General features: G+C 45.9%; 2 protein-coding genes across 3 annotated transcripts in view; both read right to left on the minus strand.

Moving 5' to 3' along the window:
- Positions 1 to 6,787: 6,787 nt before the first annotated feature.
- COPRS (coordinator of PRMT5 and differentiation stimulator) lies at positions 6,788 to 12,390 on the minus strand. Its single transcript, XM_047833084.1, has 4 exons — positions 12,213 to 12,390; positions 9,767 to 9,833; positions 7,900 to 8,121; positions 6,788 to 7,219 (listed from the first exon to the last, which is right to left on the minus strand). Exons 1-4 carry the CDS (start codon positions 12,309 to 12,311, stop codon positions 7,050 to 7,052), a joined length of 558 nt encoding a protein of 185 aa, XP_047689040.1. The 5' UTR covers positions 12,312 to 12,390; the 3' UTR covers positions 6,788 to 7,049.
- Positions 12,391 to 14,411: 2,021 nt separating this feature from the next.
- Positions 14,412 to 20,059, minus strand: part of UTP6 (UTP6 small subunit processome component) — a 30,022-nt gene continuing 24,374 nt past the window's right edge. For both annotated transcript variants that reach the window (XM_047833082.1, XM_047833083.1), the window contains exons 17-19: positions 19,625 to 19,691; positions 17,126 to 17,198; positions 14,412 to 16,198 (exon numbers count right to left, since the gene is read on the minus strand). In XM_047833082.1, coding sequence (XP_047689038.1) covers positions 16,041 to 16,198; positions 17,126 to 17,198; positions 19,625 to 19,691 — 298 coding nt within the window. In that variant the 3' untranslated portion in view covers positions 14,412 to 16,040. The remainder of the gene's footprint in view (positions 16,199 to 17,125; positions 17,199 to 19,624; positions 19,692 to 20,059) is intronic.

Consider the following 20,059-nt stretch of genomic DNA (forward strand, 5'->3'; position numbering starts at 1 on the left):
GCACACGGCATACAGCAGGTGCTCTGAAAGAAACGGATTGGGGAACCTGGGTGGCTCCGTCGGCTCAGCATCTAACTTCAACTCAGGGCATGATCTCACAGTTTGTGGGTTCGAGTCCCATGTCGGGCTCTGTGCTGACAGTGCGAAGCCTGCTTGGGATTCTGTGTCTCTCTCTCTCTGCCCCTCCCCTGCTTGTACTCTGTCTCTCTCCCTCAAAAATAAACAAACATTAAAAAAAAACTGGAAAAAAAAAAAAGAAACCAATGAGTAAAGATCAAACCCGCATTGCATTCCCTTGCTTTTTCTGAAACAAAATTTGTCCTAGACTTTTGCTATATCTCAATGTTTTCCTTGGGGCGCCTAGGTGGTTCAGTCTGCTAAGCATCCCACTGTAGCTCAGGTCATGATCTCACAGTTCGTGAGTTCAAGTCCCACGTTGGGCTCTGTGCTCGCAGCTCAGAGCCTGGAGCCTGCTTCAGATTCTGTGTCTCCCTCTCTCTGTGTCCCTACCCCACTCGTGCGCTCTCTCTCTCTCTCTCTCTCTCTCTCTCTCTCTCACTCTCTCTCTCAAAAATAAATAAACATTTTTTAAAAATCTTAAATCTCAGTGTTTCCCATCTTGGCAGAGCAAGCATAGAAGCCCAGATAACGGGTCAAATCCTACCTCTGTGAGGCCAAAGGGCCAATTATTTCACCTCCCTGAGCCTCGACTCCTCCCCATGTAAAATGAGAATTAATAAGCCTTCCTTCATAAGGAAAACCAGCTAACATATCATCTGGCACAGGGAGGCAGCACAGCGTGTTTTCCTTTCCTTTGCATATGTGCACACTTTGCTTGAAGTCAGCAAGCATATGCTAAGCACCCACCATGCGCCAGACTCTGGGGTAGGTGTTGGGGGCCACGTAACGAGGATGACCCTTCCCTTAGATTTCACAGTAATCTTTCCTGACAGATGTCACGTCTAAAATCAGGAGTAAATCCTGCCTCTGGATTCACAAGTGGATTGCTAACCCTCGGGCAGCCCGTTCGCAGGAAAGTAGCCCTGAGCCAGCTCAGCTTCAGCTCCAGCGACCCTCGCCCAGTGGATCTCTCAGAAGGCAGTGCGCCGATGGGTCTCTACTGCCACCAGCTGGAGAATCGGAATAAGGCCACAGGCAGCAGCCAGGAGAAATTCAGGTACCTGCCGGCGGTTGCCAAACACACGGCCCTAACTTCTCTATCTGCCACGTTTATTCAACAGCTCAGAAGTGGTCAGAGGAAATTGCTGCTGAAATCAAAATTATCTCACCAGAAAAAAAAAATTTTTTTTTTTAAGGCAAAGCAACTGCACCTTGCAATGGTCAGAATTGGAAACGTGCCTCCTGAGGAACGTTCTCTCTCTGGACTCCAAGGGGAGGACCAAAAAACCCTGTAAGGTGGAGGGAAGGATCTTCTTCAGAAACCATGACTATGTTTACTCCACGGGCCATTGTCAAGTACAGACCCTCGCGGCATTCTGAAAATCTTGGTGCCCTGGAACCCAACTGAACTGTCCTCCTGCCCATAAACACCTGCAGGATCTAGCTCAGTCCTGGAACCAGCTCAGTAGAAACTGCCAGAAGCGGAGAGGCCGTTCTTTCCAAAGACCTTCGCTTTGCGGCCAGACTCACTAAGTCAACAAAGTTGGAGCCAGCCCCGCTGCTTGCCTTCCTGTCACGCCCTCCAACTTCTTCTCCCTGGCCTGCCACGCTCACACACACGTGTACACACACACACAGACACAGTCCTCTGGATCCAGCATTCTGTTATTTGCGTGGGGAGTCTGCCTGGGAGAACTGGGAGGCAGAATCCAGACAGGCTACAGCCAGGGTCTGGGGTTTTCTCCTTCTCCATATTCCAACCATCTTATGGAAGATTGGTTTCAAGAAGGTAAACTCTGGAAAACCAAGGGCAGTGCAGCACCAAGGTATTTACTTAGCCAATGAATGTGCTTCCGTCTTCCTGGAAGGCAGTCTCAAATTTCCTCAGTGCAGTGGAACTTTGCTCAGTCCAGCCAGTCACTTCTATATGTAGGAGTGGTCGCTGCAGCCTTTACGGTCAACCCACCCAGCCACTCAGGTATTTGAGAACAAAGTGAGGGAAGACTCACTCACCCGCTATACCTTCCTGGGGTCTCATGATGACCAAACTGTCCCCACGTTAAGCACAGCACCAAACTAATTTAGGGCTAGAGTGAAAGGGTGCCTTCCCTCAGAATTTCCCAAAGGGAAGAAAGTCATAACAGACAGAAACACACTGGAGCCATCAAAAACCCCCACAAAATTACCTACAGAAATTATGAATGGCATGGTTCTGTTTCTTCTGCTTCAGTGCCAAAATTGAAAGATTTCCATCCAGACCGAACATAAAAACAAAAAATTACCAGCACTCTGGTATTAATCAACCCATGATACTTGAATTTTTCTTTTAAGTAGGCTCCACGCCCAGCAGGGAACCCAGCGACGGGCCTGAACTCATGACCCTGAGATCAAGACCTGAGCTGAGATCAAGAGTCAGACGTTTAACCAACTGAACCACCCAGGTGCCCCCGCTCCATGATGATACTTTCCATACACCATCTCTGCCGAGCTGATGACCTACATCCCCCGGCCCAAGCAATAACTTGTTCTCATCTGGTAAGTTTCTGTTAATATTGCTTCTCTTGCATTTGCAGCGTTCGAGAAGCAAAACTGACGTTCTCTCTGACCATCTTACTTTCCAACCCTGAGCTTCCACCGGGGCCTCTGCGGTTCTCCTTACATCCTCATGCAGTACCAAGTGGGGGCAGTGGGCACAAGGTCAGCTCATGTCCGTCTTCAAAGGTTCTCCCTGTCCCACGGCCCCTCTGGGTCCATCAGGTTCTCTGCACGCTTGAGGCCTGAGCACCTTCCTGCAAGATGGTCCTGACTGCCTACGAGAACCAACAGCTGTCAAGCTCTGAGGACCTAACTTCCCAGGACACGCCAGGAAGCAGGGCTCATGTGCCACCTGCTCTTAGCCTTCCCAGATCTGTCTTCTGCATTTTTCTTCTCACAACCCAGGGGGCTTGGGGGAGAGGGACTGAGGACTGTCTTTCTTCAAGACACATAGTCTGTTGGTCCAAAACCTGTTGCCTCTTTACAAGAATAGAAAGAAAGAGAGAGGGAGAGAGGAAGGAAGGAAGGGAGGGAGGGAGGGAGGGAGGGAGGGAGGGAGGGAGGGAGGAGAAAAGAAAAGAAAAAGAAACATTTAGAAAGAAAATAAGCCCCTTTTTGTAAAACAGAAGACAGAAAAATGTCTTGGCTGTCTTTGACCGTGTCACATGCCTCCACTAAGGCAACGAACAGCATGCTTACATGGAGAGAGGGCGTGAGAGAAACAAAGGCATATCACAAATGTCATCTGGTCACTTGATAAACATGTATTTACTCTCCTTTCCCTCACTCAAGATTTTTGCTGTGGTCAGTTGTGATTCCTTGCTTGGTAAATGACATTGTTTGAAAGAAAGGTCAGAATCAAGTTTTCTCTCTTGTTCCTCCGAACAGTCCCTCAGGCACCTACATTTCTCCACTGGCTTCCTTCTGCTTCTTTCTCTCCGTTCCCTTCTTGTCTCTCCCATCGCTGCCTCTTCCCAGGCTGGCTCACACACCCCGAGAGAAGCTGGCTGGAAGTCACCATTGCCCCCAGTCAAGAGACACAACAGTGCCAAAGGCACAGCTCAAGTGGCCACGTGCATGCCCCAAAACATTTTAGCCTGAAATGTCCATGCCCCCACCCCTGCACCTGCCCCAAGCCAGTACATTATATGAACACTTTCTTTTTTTTAATGTTTATTTATTTTTGAGAGAGGGTGCAAGCAGGGGCGGGGCAGAGAGAGAGAGAGAGGGAGGGCAAGAATCTCAAGCAGGCTCTACACTCTTAGCCTGGAGCCCGATGCTCACGTGGCTTCATCTCATGAACCGTGAGATCATGACCTGAGCCGAAGTCAAGAGCTGGATGCTTAATGGACTGAGCCACCCAGGCGCCTCATTATATGAACACTTTCTAATTCCTACATCCCAAAATGCCCTTTTTAGCCTTCATCTTACTTGCTCTCTGTAAAAGATGGTCATTCCCTCCTTAAAACTCTCTTCTTAGGGGTGCTGGGTGGCTCAGTCAGTTAAGCATCCGACTTCAGCTCAGGTCATGACCTCACAGTTCATGAGTTCAAGTCCCGCGTTGGGCTCTGTGCTCACAGCTCAGAGCCTGGACCCTGCTTCAGATTCTGTGTCTCCCTCTCTCTCTGCCCCTCCCCCACTCACACTCTGTCTCTGTCTCTTGAAAATAAATGTTAAAGAAAAACAAATTTTTAAATAAAAATTAAAAAAAACAAAACTCTCTTCTTAGATTTGGCTTGACTGACACCTATGCTCACCTGGTTCTCTTTTTCCTCCACTGTCACAGCCTGGCCCTGGGTCCGACCTTCCATCTAGCCTTTCGCTGCAAATGCACTGCAAGCTTCTGTCCTCAGCCCTCTCCTCACTACACACCCTCACAGAACAATCTCAACCTGTCAATGCTGCAACACCTTCCAAAACCTCAAAAATCCCCACAACATGCCCTCTCCTTCTGCCCTCCTCCTTGTCCCTTCTGATGCCAGACACATATATGCAATTGCCTATTGACAGTTTAGCTAGAAAACAAAAAGCCAGAGAGAGGATAAGATTGCTAATTTCTGGGTGCCTGGGTGGCTCAGTTGGTTGAATGTCTGAGTCTTGATTTTGGCTCAGGTCATGATCCCAGGGTTCATGGGTTCGAGCCCCACATCAGGCTCTGTGCTGACAGTGCAGAGCCTGCTTGGGATTCTCTTTCTCTTAAAATAAACTTTAAAAAAAAAAAAAAAAGATTGCTAATTTCCTATATTTGAAAGGAAGTCAGGACCACAGAGCAGACCAGGACCATGTGGGGGTAGATTTCAACTCAAAACAACAGAGAATTTTCTTACAAAGACCACTAGCCAACAGTGGATGGGCCCCTTCTGAGGCAGTAACTAGAAGAAAGGATTCTTGCACATGGTACAAGGCCAAACTAAGCAATATTAATAGTCTCTCCCTATGAGATTGATACTTCTCAGTTCAGCAGAGATTTAAAAAAATAGATATTTGTTGTTGGGTTTGTTTTTTTTCATTTTGAGTACCTAAAAGCACAATTCATTTTAGGACACTGATTAGAAATCATTGCAGGGCACCTGGGTGGCTCAGTCGGTTAAGTGTCCAACTCAGTTTCAGCTCAGGTCATGATCTCACAGTCCGTGAGTTCAAGCCCCACATCAGGTCGTGCACCGCAGAGCCTGCTTGGGATTGTCTCTCCTTCTCTCTGTCCCTCCCCTGCTTGTGCTCTCTCTCTCAGAATAAATAAACTTTAAAATTTTTTTTAAAAAGAATAAAGAAATGCTTGTTCTCATGCCGGTCTAATCAGCTCTGACACTGGGAAGAGGAGACAAGGCAGAGCAGTATAGTGACAGGGTCTATGACTGTCCCATCAGCAAGGATAGTGGAGGAGACATTTTTTCTCCCTAGGACAGTTTTGGTCATGAGGCCCCTCACAGTGAAAGCCACTGCTTTCCCTCATCAGGTTCTGCCTTGCTCACACACTTTGTGGGGCCTCTGAAAAATCATTTAAATGGTAAAAAGCATTTAAATGGTTAAATGCTCATTTAACCGCTATGGAGCTGACTCAGATTTCAGATTTGAAACTTGTTCTTGAATCAGCTTCAGCAGGGAGGCAGGGAGGTTAAGAAGCAATCCCTGAGCTTGCCAGAGAGGCAAAGGTGACTTAGTCTGGTGCATCGCAGACCTGCCAACGCATGGTTCCCAGATCCCGCCTCTAGGCGTGTTCTCACACAGGGGTGAACAGCCAAGGAAAGCAGACTCCAAAGTCACGTATGGGTTTAGGGCACGGTTCTGCCATTTCCTGGCTGTGAGATCTTGGAGAAGTCCAAACATTTTGTCTTTTTTTTTCTCATGTCTAAAATAAAGCAACTTAGGGGCACCTGGCTGGCTTACTCAGAGAGCACATGACTCTTCATCTCAGGATCGTGAGTTCAAGCCCCATGTTAGGTATAGAGATTACTTAAATAAATAAAACTTTTTAAAAAATAAAATAAAACAAAATTAGGCAATTAAAAAAATAGTGACTTCAGGGGCACCTGGATGGCTCAGTCAGGTAAGCAACCGACTTCAGCTCAGGTCATGATCCCATGGTTCACAAGTTCAAGCCCCGAACTGGGCTCTGTACTGACAGCTCGGAGCCTGGAGCCTGCTTCAGATTCTGTGTCTCCCTCTCTGTCTGTCCCTCCCCCACTAGCGCTCACTCACTCGCTCTCTCTCAAAAATAAAAATAACTTTAATAAAATAAAAAATAAAAAAACAGTGACTTCATATAAGTAATTATAAAGAGTAAAAGATTAAATGGAAAGCAGAGTTCAAAATCCTTTCATACCAATTGAGGGCTATATAATTGCTGGCTTAATTTATTTGCCATTTAGTGTTCCAACTTGCAGAAAGCCCTTGTTAACTGAGTAAACGGTCAATTTTTCATCAACAGGAAGAGAAATCAGTCACAAAGTCACCAACATCTCTTGGATTCCAATCCCTGGCCAAAACATTATTTTCTTTTACAGAGTACTTTTAAGGGTCCAAGTACCTCAAGCCTTAAAAATGTAAGCCAGGTAACTTTAACTGAAGGAGTAAGGCTTTATCTATAAGTATCTAATTAAGGGGGGGGGGGGGGGGGAGACAAAAGCAAATCAAATTTTTTCTACCTTTATTTATAAAGAACACAGCTCCTCCTGACACAGACACGAACACTCACACGTTCCAAGGAGGAGCTCGATAAAAACAACAACAACAATAGCAGAACTGGAGGACATCGGGACCTTATTTAACACCAGTCTGTGTGCCCGACTCAGGGATCACTGGGAATGTGTCCTCAAATATGACATCTCACCTCAAAGGAAGACAGGCCTTCATCTGGAGGGTGCACCCACCCCCCAGGCAAAAAAGCTGCACACTCAATCTTCAGCATCATCGAACTGTCCTGTTTCAAAGACCATCTTGGAATAGTGGGGTATCAGCGGAGGTGGGTGGTGCCAACTGGGGTCATAGATCATATCTCCTTGCGGGGCACAGCACACCCAAGGTTTGACCTCCTGAGAAATGCAACCCTGGATGTCATCAGCATCTGCAAGCAATTAAAAAAAAAAAAAAACAGATTAAAAGGAGAAGGGGAGGTGAGACACATAGCCAAAAAATGTCTAGGGGACAGACACTAGCCATGTCTTTGTTTAAAAATACACATGCGGGGTGCCTGGGTGGCTCAGCCAAAGCGTCTGACTTCGGCTCAGGTCATGATCTTACGGCTCGTGCTTGATTCAAGCCCAATGTCGGGCTCTGTGCTGATAGCTCGGAGCCTGAAGCCTGCTTCAGATTCTGTCTCCGTCTCTCTCTGCCCCTTCCCTGCTCACGCGCTCGCGCTAATACAAATAAACATTAAAAATTTTTTTTCAGTACACAGGCAGAGCCCTCCTTCAAGGATTGCATGCCCAAGCTGTGCTTCTCAGAGGACGGTTCTTAGTGCAGAGGAAGCAACCGCAGAAGAGCACTGCTGTCTGCAGCAGCTAGATTCACACAGACATTTCTAAGAGAGTAACATTGCTTTCATGTTAAAACTGATGCATTATAAAGTCAACTGTGAAATTTGCAATTTTCCCCCAACATGAAAGAGAAGCTGTCACAGAAATTTCAGCTCTGTAAAAGGTTATCAGGCTGAGCTCACAGATGTGGGTCCTTCATCCAAACTGTCAGCCTTTGGGGTAGCCTGGTAGGTAACCTGGTCTGGGACCCTAGAAACACCACACCTACCATACGGATTCCCTTGATCTGCTTTCAACTCCAAGTCCCAGTCCTCGTTAAAAAGATCAGCAGCCTGTTCCTTGGGCGGGCAGTCGGACACTCCTTCTGACAGCTCCCAGGTATTCAGGTCCCCATCAGAATCCTCATCCTCCACGGCAAAGTCTTCCTCTTCCGAGTGGGTGCCCTCACCATGGGCAGGACTACCATTAGGGATGCTCTGTGCTCCACTGGCTAAGAAATCAACAGAAGGAAGGTTTTAAAACCACTAGCAACTACACAGGGACTACTCACGTGCTTGGAAAATGTTTGGCAGACATACTAAGAGGGCAAGAGTAAAACAAGCATACAGAGTTCTTTAGCCACCTGAGCCCTTAAAAAAAAATGTTCTGTTTACATTTTTCGAAGTAGGATTGATCATTTCTTTTCAATAAAATCTTTTGCCTTCAACGAGGACATTAATTGTCAGGTCTTATCATGCACACAGGGAATCAAGCAAATCAAGCACAGTTTATATATTTAAGTAGTTTACAGGTAACTGAGGCAAAGCACATCTGGCAGATGATAAGCTTTCATAACACAAACTTGAATTTTTACTCGTGTATTTCTCTCTTCATCATCAAAGAGCACAGGACAAGGGGCAGTGGGAGGAAAGCAGGCAGAAGAGCAGAACCCATCAGCCACAGAGGCAGCCACCACGTCTCCTCCTCCTGATATTGGGGAGAGCTGGAAGGTATATTTTCAAAAGGTATTAAGATAATAGAATAAAAGTCTGGGGAAGGATAATGGACCCCAAGTACATGGTGGTGCCAGGTCAGAGCTGGGAAAAGAATCAGCCTAAAAACAGCCATGCTATTAACAGTGTATAATAATACCAGCTATAAGCACAAAAGTCATAGGTCAGGGCATGGGTTCTGGAGCCAAACTACCCTGCTCCAAACCCCAGTTCTGTCAATTCTGAATTGTGTGATTGAGCTGAAGTGTACTCAACCGACTCGTCAGTAACTTAAACACAAAATCACCACACAGCACAGCAATTCCACTCCTGAACGGATACCCAAAAGAATCGAAAGCAGGTATTTAGGCAAGACTTGTACAAAAGTGTTCATAAGAGCATCATTCACAATCACCGAAGGGTATAAACAACTCATAAATGCCTATCAACTGATGAATAAGCAGCCAAGATGTAGTATATCCAGATGATGGAACTGTTCAGCCATAAAAAGGAATGTACTGATTCATGCTACATGAGTCTTGAAAATATCATGCTGAGTGAAAGAAGCCAGACACAAAAGGCTACGTAGCGTACCCTTCCATTTGCACGCAACTCACATTCGCCTGTCCAGTACAGGTAAATCCACAGAAAGATTAATGGTCTGGCGCAGGGAGGGGGGGGGGGGGCGGAATCACTCAAGGAAGGGGGTATGGGGTGGGACTACTTATCGGTCACAGGGTGACCTTTTGGAGTACTGAAAATGTTCTGGAGCTAAATAAGCGTGGTGGTTGCACAGAACTGTGAAGGTACGAAACGCCACTGGCTTGTACGCTTTAAAATTATTAAGTGGTAAATTTTATATTTGTGTTTTACCACAATCTTTTTTTCGTTTTTACTCTGAGCCTCGGTTTCCTCATTTGGAATATGAAGACAGGATTGTGGTGTCTTTCTCAACAGAAGGGAAGGGTTTGGTCACAAGGTGAGGCCTTCCCTTCAGGAAGCTCCAGCGGGGCTTCCAAAGGAGGATGCCACGGAAACACTAGGCAGAAAAGGCAGCAAAGAGAACTGGCCAGGAAGAGAAGGTAAAGAAGACACAGGGACTGTCCCTCTCCTCAATTCCTTGGTCTCCCCCCACATCCAGCCCAGTCTCCACCGTCTACTTGCCTAGCCGATCCACGGCCTTCTCAGTGTCTCTCTCCTGACCGGAGTGGTCAGCTGGGACAAAGCCAGCCTGCAGGAAGAAGAAACAATTACCCAGGACTCGGATATCTGGGGTGTCCCCAGTATTAAGCTATTGCCTTGCAGCCCCAAACCCACCCCTCCGTCCTCACCTTTGTGAGGGTGGGGCTGGGACGCTGTGACCCACACCTCTGCTTTGCCCTATAGATGTGGCAAGGCTGGGGAGCCAAGGGCTTCGCCCTTTCCTCCTTCTGCAGACACCACCCCAGCGACACTCCGCCCTTGCGGCAGCAGCGCCTTCCGCTCAATCCCGTCTACACTTTGCCAACACTTGCAGAGGCAACCTCATCACTGGGCTCTCTCTCCCAGGCCCTCAGGACCCCTCCTCGTCCAAGCTCAGAGACCCCAGCAGTACTTGGGGGCTGTGCTTCCTCCTCCGAGACTGGAATTTCAGCTCTGCTAAGGCTCTCTTCTGGGCCTGTAATTTTTTTTTTTTTTAAGTTTACTTATTTATTTTGAGAGAGACAGAGAGAGCGAGCAGGGGAGGGGCAGAGAGAATCCCAAGCAGGCTATGCACTGTCAGCACAGAGTCTGACGCGGGGCTAGAACTCACGAACAGTGAGATCATGCATGACCTGAGCCAAAACCAAGAGTCGGATGCTAAGTTAACTGAGCCACCCAGGTGCCCCTGAGCCTGTAAACTGTAATCATTCCAACCTCATTCCTTTGTTCCCTCAGCCCTAGGGGTGGTAGCTGTTTCCCCACAGTTGCTACCTCCATGTTCATTTATACCTTTTCAGTAACTCAACATTCTTTCAACTTCTGTCTCCTGATACATGGGGGCAACAGAGCTTTAGTTCCTAAGTGTCACTGAAGGGAAATACTTCTTCCCCCACAGCCAACCATATGCTTCTCTGCTCCCATCACTCAGAAGTTCCTGAAATCCTGTCCCTTCCAAGACCACTTTAAATGGAACAAGAAATGTTCGCAGCCTGCATCCGAAGACCTGGTTTTAATCCCAGCTCTTGCCATTCATTCAGGGTGTGACCTTGGATACGTCACTTCAACCACCATACCTGGGTTTCCTTCTGGGGAAAGCAGAGATGACTGTCCTGACCTTGCAAGGGGCTTATGAGGGGATAACACTTATGAAAACACCTAGCACAGAGCAGGAATGTAACATTTGTTGAATTTAAATCCACCTTCTTTGCCCCTACATCGAAACTGTACTTGGCACCTGCCCCAATTAGCTCATGATGTCGTCATCCCCAGATTTAAGGAATAAACTCCCTCTTCTGTAGTCAATGACAACCCAGGGTCACTACTGCAGGTCAGCTGGTCGGACCCCTCGGGTGGACCACTGTCACAGCCCCCTGCCCAGCTGACAGCATCAATCGCCACTCTGCTCAAAAATCTTCAACAGCCCTCCATGCAGGAGTATAAAATTGACCATGGCATTCCCACCTCCCCATCACAGCCCGTCGACCTGTTGAGCACCGTTCTCTCCCCTGGCCCTGAGGCTCTGCGTCCCCAGCTCCCAGCCATTTGTCGGGTACTGCCTCACCTCCACACCTCTGCAGGCACCCCCACCCCGACCCTGTCACCTTGGAGAAAAAGCATACATCCCTTCCTGCTACGTCCTGACAAAATCAGTCCATCCTATCTGCACGCGGAAGTTTTTTGTTTTTTGTTGTTTTCACTAGCGCTACATCTTTCATATCTTACTCTGGTTTAGTACCATCTTTGATGCTTAAACAAGCATTCCATTCCTTCCTCCGATGAATAGCTGTCTATCGTGGCGGGCCCTAAGCTAGGCGCCGGGTTAACAGCAGTAACCAGGGGATTCCTACCCTCACGGAGCTCGCCATCTAGCAGAACTTACTGACTGTAAACAAGGGCAGGTGATGCCCGTAATAACGGTCTTTGGAAAACCAGGAGCTGTCTGGCGCGCAAATGAAAACAAGTTTCTGGAAACCCTGCGTCAAGCCGGGCCTTTGGTTTCAGTAAACAGAAAAGGAGAGCGCATGAGACATCATGTGGTGCTCAGGGTGAGCTGTGCATCCCCACCCATGGACACAGGTCCTGCGGGGACGGCGGGCTCCTCGCCGCCCTCACCTGGCCTCGCTCCAGGCCCCGGGCAATGGCCCCCAGCTCTCGGTCATCGGCAGCGCTTCCCATTTAGCAAGTAGGCGGAGGCGCCCCCGGGACAGCCAGCCTCCCCTCCGCTCCCGCTCGCCCACTCACGCCCTCGGCGGCCCCGCCCCGCGGCCGCGCGCCGCCGCGGCCCGGCCGTTTCCAGCGCGAACGCGCGCCCAAACGGCGCCCCCCGCCCGGCCCCGCGGCCCCCGCCCGGCCCCGCCTCGCCCGGCCCTGCCCGGCCCGCGAGCCCCGAAACTTCCCGCCCCTCGCCGCAGGCGGCGGCCGCGCTCACCCCCGGGCTGGGGGGCGCCTCCCGTGCGCTCGGCAGCGGCGGCCCCCGAGGCGGCTCGGCGGCCCCCAGCGCCCGGGCTCCGGCGGCCTGATGGTCCATGCCTGGCGGCCCGCGCCTCCGCGCCCTGGACGCTGCTCGGCCACGTGACGCGCCCGCCTGGCTGCCAGCCGGAGGATACGCCGCGGAGGGGCCAATCAGCCGGGGGTGCTCCCGGCCGAGCGGGGCGGGACACGGGTCACGAGGAAGCCAGGGGCGGGGCGGCGCGGGAGGGGCGGGGCGCGCCCGACAGCCAAGCCCCCTTCCTAGGGTCCCGGGTTCTGATTCTTCTCGCTCCTCGTGCTCCTGCTCCTGCTCCTGCCGGTGCACATCCCAGGGCTGGCGACTAGCAGGGTCTGAAATGCCAGCTGTTATCCCTACCCCACCACGCTGATGATGTGCCTCAGCCCCCAAATCTCGAATCCCTGGTTAGACTAATCAATTACCCGAGTCTACCTGTTAGTCTACAAAGCTCAGCTCTCAAAAGTTTGAATGCAATTTAGACCCAACCACATTTGTCACAGGTTTCCGTAGAACTCAGGCTGGAACTGGGCTATAACCCACCCACAAATGGATGAGACAGCTCAGCAGCCCAGTGATTCTCCACGTTAAGTTAATGACAGTTCTTAGAAACCAGGACAGATGATGAAAACGATGTCCAGACACGGTATGACGGTCACAGTAACCCTAAACATTTGGTGCTGTCACTGTAGTCTGGCTGGGCTCCAATTTTTTAATGCTCAAAGTCTGGCCCTCTACAAGCTGAGGGCAGTAGCAGATCGGCAGGGCCTGAGCTGGGGAGGAACCCTTCCCTGCCTTTCCCCACGCTGCCTAAACTCTTAATAACATACCGGTGCTCAAGGTGTGATACTCATTTTAAGAATGAAATAGAAAAGCTAGAAGCTGGGATTCCCTGCTCACTAGGCCACTTTATGACAACCTTTCGGGACATTAGGGAGCTTATTCCTTCATCTCCCTGTAAGGATGGGTTTATAAACCATAAAAGACATTTGAACAAAACTAGCATTATGGGGGTGGGGGGAGAGGCAAAGTGGGCAAAGGGAAGTGGCAGATACAGGCTTCCAGTAGTGGAATGAGTAAGTCATGGGCATAAAAGATACAGTACAGGAAATACAGTCAATGGTATTGTAGTGGACCTGTATGGTGACAGATGGTGGCCATGCTGTGGTGAGCACAGCCACACAGCAGGAGTTGTCGAATCCTTGTTGTACACATGAAACTAATGTTGACATTGTCTCAACCACACTCAAGTTTAAAAATTTAAATAAAAGTTTTTACTACAAAAAAATTAGGGTAACCGCTGATACACAGTATTTTTTCTCTCCTCTATGTAGACCTTCCTGCAGGGAAAAGAATGTGGCCAACTAATGTGTGAGCTGTTCTGATCCATGAGTCATTTTCCCCAAATCTAATTGGATCCAGGTCACCACTCTCCCACAGAACTTTCAATGGCAGAAATAAAAGCTCTATCATCTGTGCTGTCCACTATGGTAAACGTGTGGCTATCAAGAACTCGAAATGTGGCCAGCGTAAATGAGAAAATAATTTCATTAGATGTAAATTGCCACACATGGCAGGTCTAGGTGAACTAGCCAGATGCACCTTCGCAACCTGCATAATGAGCCCCAAACCTAGGTGTTGGGATGATCCCAGGTGACCCACCTTCATCGCCTTGCGTTAAGGAGCCAACCACCACCCTCCTCACTCTCATCTCTTACAAGCATGTATCTCCCTCCTGAAACAAAAATGCCATGTCGGGATTGGGAATGTTAAACTTCCCAGGACTCCATGAAAAGGTCAAAGAGGAAACTGTTCTTATTTTACAACAAATGACAAGCAAACAACATTTAGAGTACAAAATCTCAAAGTAAAAATGCCCTAAAATAGACTCTCATATCATTAGGAACTCAACATATAATAAAAGTAGTACCACAATCAGTAGAGATAAAGGATAAAGCCACAAATGGTGTTGTAGAAAATTTAGTTAACTGGTTGGGGGGAAGAAAATGAGTTGTCTAAGGCAAGAGGAATAGGTATCATACACACACATTTCTGGGCATCAAAAAACACCACACACACACACACACAAAAAAAAAAAGCTAGGGGCAAATTACTTGCAACAAAGGAGACACGAACTAAAAATTAATATTCTTAATATTTTAAAAATTCTTTTAAATTAGTAAGAAAAAAGTTCAAAAAATAGTCAACGTGAAAAAACAAGAGAACCAGGAAAAACACATTAAACTTCATTAATACCCACCGCAGGTAAAGTATTGACCATTTCCTACATTGCATGAAAGTATTCTCATACATTGCAAACTGGCAGTACATATCAGTATCTTTAAAACAGTTACACCCTTTAATCCAGTAATTCTACCAGCAAACATCACACTCCTAAAGAAATAACCAGGGATGTGAACAAAGATTTATAAGAATCATCAACAGCATTTATAAGAAAAAAATCAGATATACAAGATCCAACCACAAGGCATTAGTAAAATAAGTCATGGCTCATCCATACAATGGAATGTTATAAATTCATTACATGTTTTTAAGGCTATTTAATGACATAGAAAAATAACATAAGTGAAACATACTGCTAAGGAAAACTACACTTCTCCCGGTGCCCTGAATGCTTCTCCCAGTGACCACAATGTTAAGTTAAAGGATGTAAAATTCAAACAGTTGCCTACCCTACTCCCAGAATGCCCTCTCTGCTCCAAGCCATCCTCCACTCTGGCTTCTGAAGGCCTTCTCTACTGCTCTCATCTACACCCTACCCACGTCCTCCTTTTGTTGCTGGACCTCCCCACTGTAGACACTTCTCTGAAGATTAGTCCCAGACAGAAGACACTTTTGTAAAGTCTTTATCCTCTTAAAGGACTTTTCCCAATACCCAGCATCCTCTTCTGCTGCTTCAACAAGCTCTCTCAGGATGTCCAGCTGTCCCGCCAAACCCTACCTCCATCCCAAAAGCTTCCCTTCTTTTCTGCTAATAGTGGGCACTTAATGAGTGAATGAATAAGTAATCTAACAGTATAAATCCAATGTCATAAAGGAAATCAGAGTTTAACTCCAGATGATGAGGTTATAGGATGCTTTAATTTCTTCTCCACATTACTCTGCTCCCTCTATATTTCCTACAACAAATGTACACCATGTATACTTTTTTTTTAATATTTTTTTTAATGTTTAATTTTTTGAGAGAGAAGGTGTACACATGCTCTCAGGGGAGGGGCAGAGAGAGAGAGAAAGAGCATCCCAAGCAGGCTTCACCCTGTTAGCACAGAGCCCAATGCGGGGCTCGAACTCCCAAACCCTGAGACCATGACCCGAGCCGAAGCCGGACGCTTAACCAACTGAGCCGCCCAGGGGCCCCATGTATACTTTTTTAATAAGGAGAGAACAAACAAATGGAACTGTACTTTCTCCTCCATTACTACTGGCCCCTAGGTACAGTTTAGAGCTACTCATTCTTGACCAAGGGTAACAAGAAAAACTCAGTTGTATGATTTCCATATATTTTGAGAAACATTTAGGACCGTACAGTAGTAGGTCAGACCTTAACAAGTAGCTTCTTGCCACTAAATAGCAATTCTCTTTTCTGGAATTAAAAATTAACACGCTAACAAAACTAAAAAAGCATGTCCCAAAATCAGACAGCCATCTTGTCTGCTATCTCTCAACAAACGGCAGATGAACTCCTAATACAAATCTGGCCAAGAGGGCTTACAATGCTATTTCCCAAAGGGGGCTACGTTCTTCCTCTTGTCACAAATGGCCGGCTTGATGCATAGCGTGTTTAGCTACAAATGCTTCTGCTGACTCTCCCTGCAACATTTTCATGGCTCGCCAATATATCTGCCCGCAGTTCTCAGGTCTACCAAGGGGGTGGTTCAGTTCTTCTTTGATGTAATCCATCCAAAGATCTTTAAAGGAAAACAGTATGTTATTACTGTAAACATACAACTGGATCATTGATAAAGCTTTATTATATAAACTATTTAATACTGATTCAATATAAGATTTCTAAGAAGCTGAACTTGTTGCTATTATCTCCCTAGAGCCCTACGTGAAACAATGCCTCTCTCAGCTTCTTTACACTGAGAAGTATCAAAACTTTTTTTTAAGTGAAAACCTTCATTTTAAATCAAGACAATCCACGTATTTCATAAACCAAAAATACTAAATATTTTAGCGGGAGGATTTTGCTGAGTCTCTTTCAAGGTGAAAGTGAGTTTCAATGAATTCATTATAACCTTCTTATAATACTTAATAAAACTTGCTTAGGTTATGAAAAATGCCATTTTCATTCACCTCACCAGGAGAAAGTCTGCTCAAAACCTTGTAAAAGCTAACGTATTTTTTTAATCTAAATTTAAGCACTATATGATATTTTTGACTTCATAAGTAAACGGATTTATATGACATACCTACAGCCAGAAATACGTTTTGTGGGTCCTCAATGAGGACAACGTGGCAACAGCCAGTGACAACTAATGTCAATTAGTATCCCGCTCTACCTTTGCTATCACTCCCACTCTTATTCTAACCTACATTAACCTTTCCTTTACAAATACCACATTTTTAAGAGTATCAAACCCAGCAAATCTTTCTCTAATCCAGAGTTCTTAAAAGAAGACCCACAGACTCTTAATCTTGTGAACTTGAAATTATAAGCCAAATTATGTCTGTAAGTATTTATGCACAAAGTAAGGGAGCAGGCAGTAACAGGATACCATCTTTATTCTCAAAAAGGGCCATGACCCACAGAGAATTAAACACTGTTCCAACCACACTGATGGGTTACAGACCACACATGCAAACAGATGTGTCTGTAACTGAAGTTTACTTACCAGAATCTACAGATCCGAACTCTCTCAAAGCCCTCTCATAATATTCTCTTAAGTTCACCATCTTGCAGGATTCCTAACAAAATAATCAGACAATCTTGCCTCAAAAGCCTAATTCAGAATGTCACAAATTCATTTCAATCACATTGTTAAACAGCTACCACCCATTAGGTATTTGTAGGGGAGAAGGCTCATGATGTAGGATGAACACAGCCTGGCTCTCAACGTATTCAGAGGAAAGTCAAAATACAGGAGACACCAGAGTGAAGTCAATGTCAAACAGTGATAAAAGCACTTTGCTATGATAGCATGGAAAAAAGCCTGATTAATTCTCAGTTGGGGGAACACGGGCAGGTTCACAGGAAAATATATCTGAATGACCTGAGGGAAGAGGAGGATTTAAGTAAGTAAATTGGGCAGGTTTACTCCCTGTAGCTTTGGCGCATCTGGACTCTGGCACATATTAACTATGTCCACCTTAAAACTTATTATGTGAAAGCAAAGCCTATATGAATACTAATTATATCACCTGCATCGAGTTTTTTAAACCCTCTGACTTTAAGTTTCCCCACCCATAAAACAATAATACCTCTTAGAGCAACTACAAGTACTAAATTAAAATGCTGACGAGGGGCACCTGGGTGGTGCAGTCAGTTAAGTGTCGTCTCTTGATTTTGGCTCATGATCTCACAGTTCTTGAGTCTGAGCCCCACATCAGGCTCTGCACTGACAGTGCAGGTTCTTGGGATTCTCTCTCCCTCTGCCTTTCTCTCTGCCCCTCCCCCACTCAAAATAACTAAAAAAACTTTCCCTTCACCTAACACTGTATTCGTTTATAAAAAATCAACTTAACTTCATGTCATATACATACATGAAAAACAGAATCACTCTTTGTTAAAGGCTCATAACGGGCAAAGGACAATGCAAAGCCCCTTCTTGGTGGTACCCCCTTTTGGTCTTGTAACCTGCACGTCTCTGAAACCAGTATCATGACCTCCTTTATGGAAGAGGACGCCAAGGTTTAGAATTGCCCAAGACACATAACTATTATGTTATTAATCTGAAGCCTGGTTATTATTATGCTCTCTTTACTCCTCCCCACTTGCACTCTATCTCTCTCTCTCTCAAAAATAAAATAAAAACATTAAAAAAATTAAAGAAACAAATTTAAAAAATGTACTTCTTTGGGAGGACCATCTTGCAGTATACAAAGAGCCATAAAAAAACTATTATCTCCAATCCCAGAAATTTATCTCAAGAACCTGAATTATTATTCAAAAGAATAAAGGGGAAAAAAAGCTGTATAAACAAAATGCTTACATCACTCTTATTTTCATTATCAAAAATCTGGAAACAACCTGTATGTAATGGACTGGTTAAGAAAACTACACGTTTAAGAATAATACTACAACCATTAAAAATGATAACCATGTGAAAACACAGGAAATGTGTTTACAAAATAATATTGAAAAAAGAAAAAGAAGAAGAAAGAACCTCCACATGGCATGTATGTCAGAAATAATTCTTGTATGAAAAAAATCTTATGTGTATATGTGTAAACAAAAAAGTTAAACAATTAAAATAAATATGGTTGGCTGCATTATTGTGACAGAATTACAGACACATTTGGATTTTCCTATATTATTTTTTTTTTATTTTTTTTTAACATTTACTTATTTTTGAGAGACAGAAAGAGATAGAGCACAAGCAGGGGAGGAGCAGAGAGAGAGAGGGAGACACAGAATCGGAAGCAGGCTCAGTCTCCGAGCTATCAGCACAGAGCCTGACACAGGGCTCAAACTCACGGACCGCGAGATCATGACCTGAGCTGAAGTTGGCTGCTTAACCAACTGAGCTACCCAGGCACCCCTTCCTATATTATTTTTTAAACTGAGACTTTCTTGTAATTTTCCTTACTTACAAGTTCAGTTAAAACCACCTGAAACAGGGGCACCTGCATGGCTCAGTTGGTTGAGCATCTGACTCTTGGTTTTGGCTTAAGGTCATTATCTCACGGTTCATGGGTTCAAGCCCCGCATCCGGCTCCGCACTAGCAGCATAGAACCTACTTAGGATTTTCTCTCTCCCTCTCTTGTCCCTCCCTCGCTCACACATGCACATGCTCTTTCTCTCTCAAAATAAATAAATAAATAAAACTTAAAAAAAAACCCACCAGCAACAGTTGCTGAGTGCCTACTATCTACCTCATAACCCAATACAAGAGACAAATGGGATGCTCGGGTGGGAGGAAGCAGCACCTCCCAACCTGGCAGGGAGAGTTTCCTGTATGAGGTAACAGCTGAGCTTTCCACTTTCCAGACATGTACTTTGTCTTCTTTCCTTACCATTCCTTAGCCATCTCTCTGAAAAATGGTTAGATGAAGAGACCAGAAATGTACACCATGTACATAAGAAGAGCTTTTTAAATGATGAAATGCTGCCAGAGATTGGTAACCATTAACTCATTTGCCCAGACAAGGAACACACTGACAGCACACTTACTTGCTCCTTTTCAAACTGGATTATTTTCCTGAAAAAATCAACTGAAAATGGACGGCTTTCCTGCAAACTAAAATAAAGGGAGAAAACTGTTACCTTCCACAAAGACGCAAAGCCTCTTACATCCCATGAATCTAATAAATACATATGCCTGCAACTCCACAACACATGGTTTAATAAAGACCTGGCCACAACGCAGGGCAAGGCCTGGACTTGACCACCAGTCACTCAATAACACCAGTGTCCAATGACTTACCCCTCACCCCCACCAAACTCCTTCCTATCCAGTGTTTCCTGTTGTCTTCTTCCACACTTTTACAGTTTAAAGTTCCCTCTGCCACATCTCAAGTCTTTTCTGAAGATGACCGATAAGTCCACTTCTAACAATATATTCTAAGGAAATAATTTCCAACATGGACAAATAATATTTGTACGGAA

This window comes from Prionailurus viverrinus, chromosome E1 (genome assembly GCF_022837055.1).
Source record: "Prionailurus viverrinus isolate Anna chromosome E1, UM_Priviv_1.0, whole genome shotgun sequence".
In the NCBI taxonomy this organism is placed as follows: domain Eukaryota; kingdom Metazoa; phylum Chordata; class Mammalia; order Carnivora; family Felidae; genus Prionailurus; species Prionailurus viverrinus.

Bases quoted from the DNA above. Each gene is read 5' to 3' on its own strand.
- COPRS (XM_047833084.1), bottom strand. From the start codon at position 12,311: ATGGACCATCAGGCCGCCGGAGCCCGGGCGCTGGGGGCCGCCGAGCCG. The intron at 9,834-12,212 runs GTGAGCGCGGCC...TTCTTCCTGCAG, and splicing joins AGGCGCCCCCCAGCCCGGGG to GCTGGCTTTGTCCCAGCTGA. The intron at 7,220-7,899 runs GTAGGTGTGGTG...AATTGCTTGCAG, and splicing joins AGATCAAGGGAATCCGTATG to ATGCTGATGACATCCAGGGT.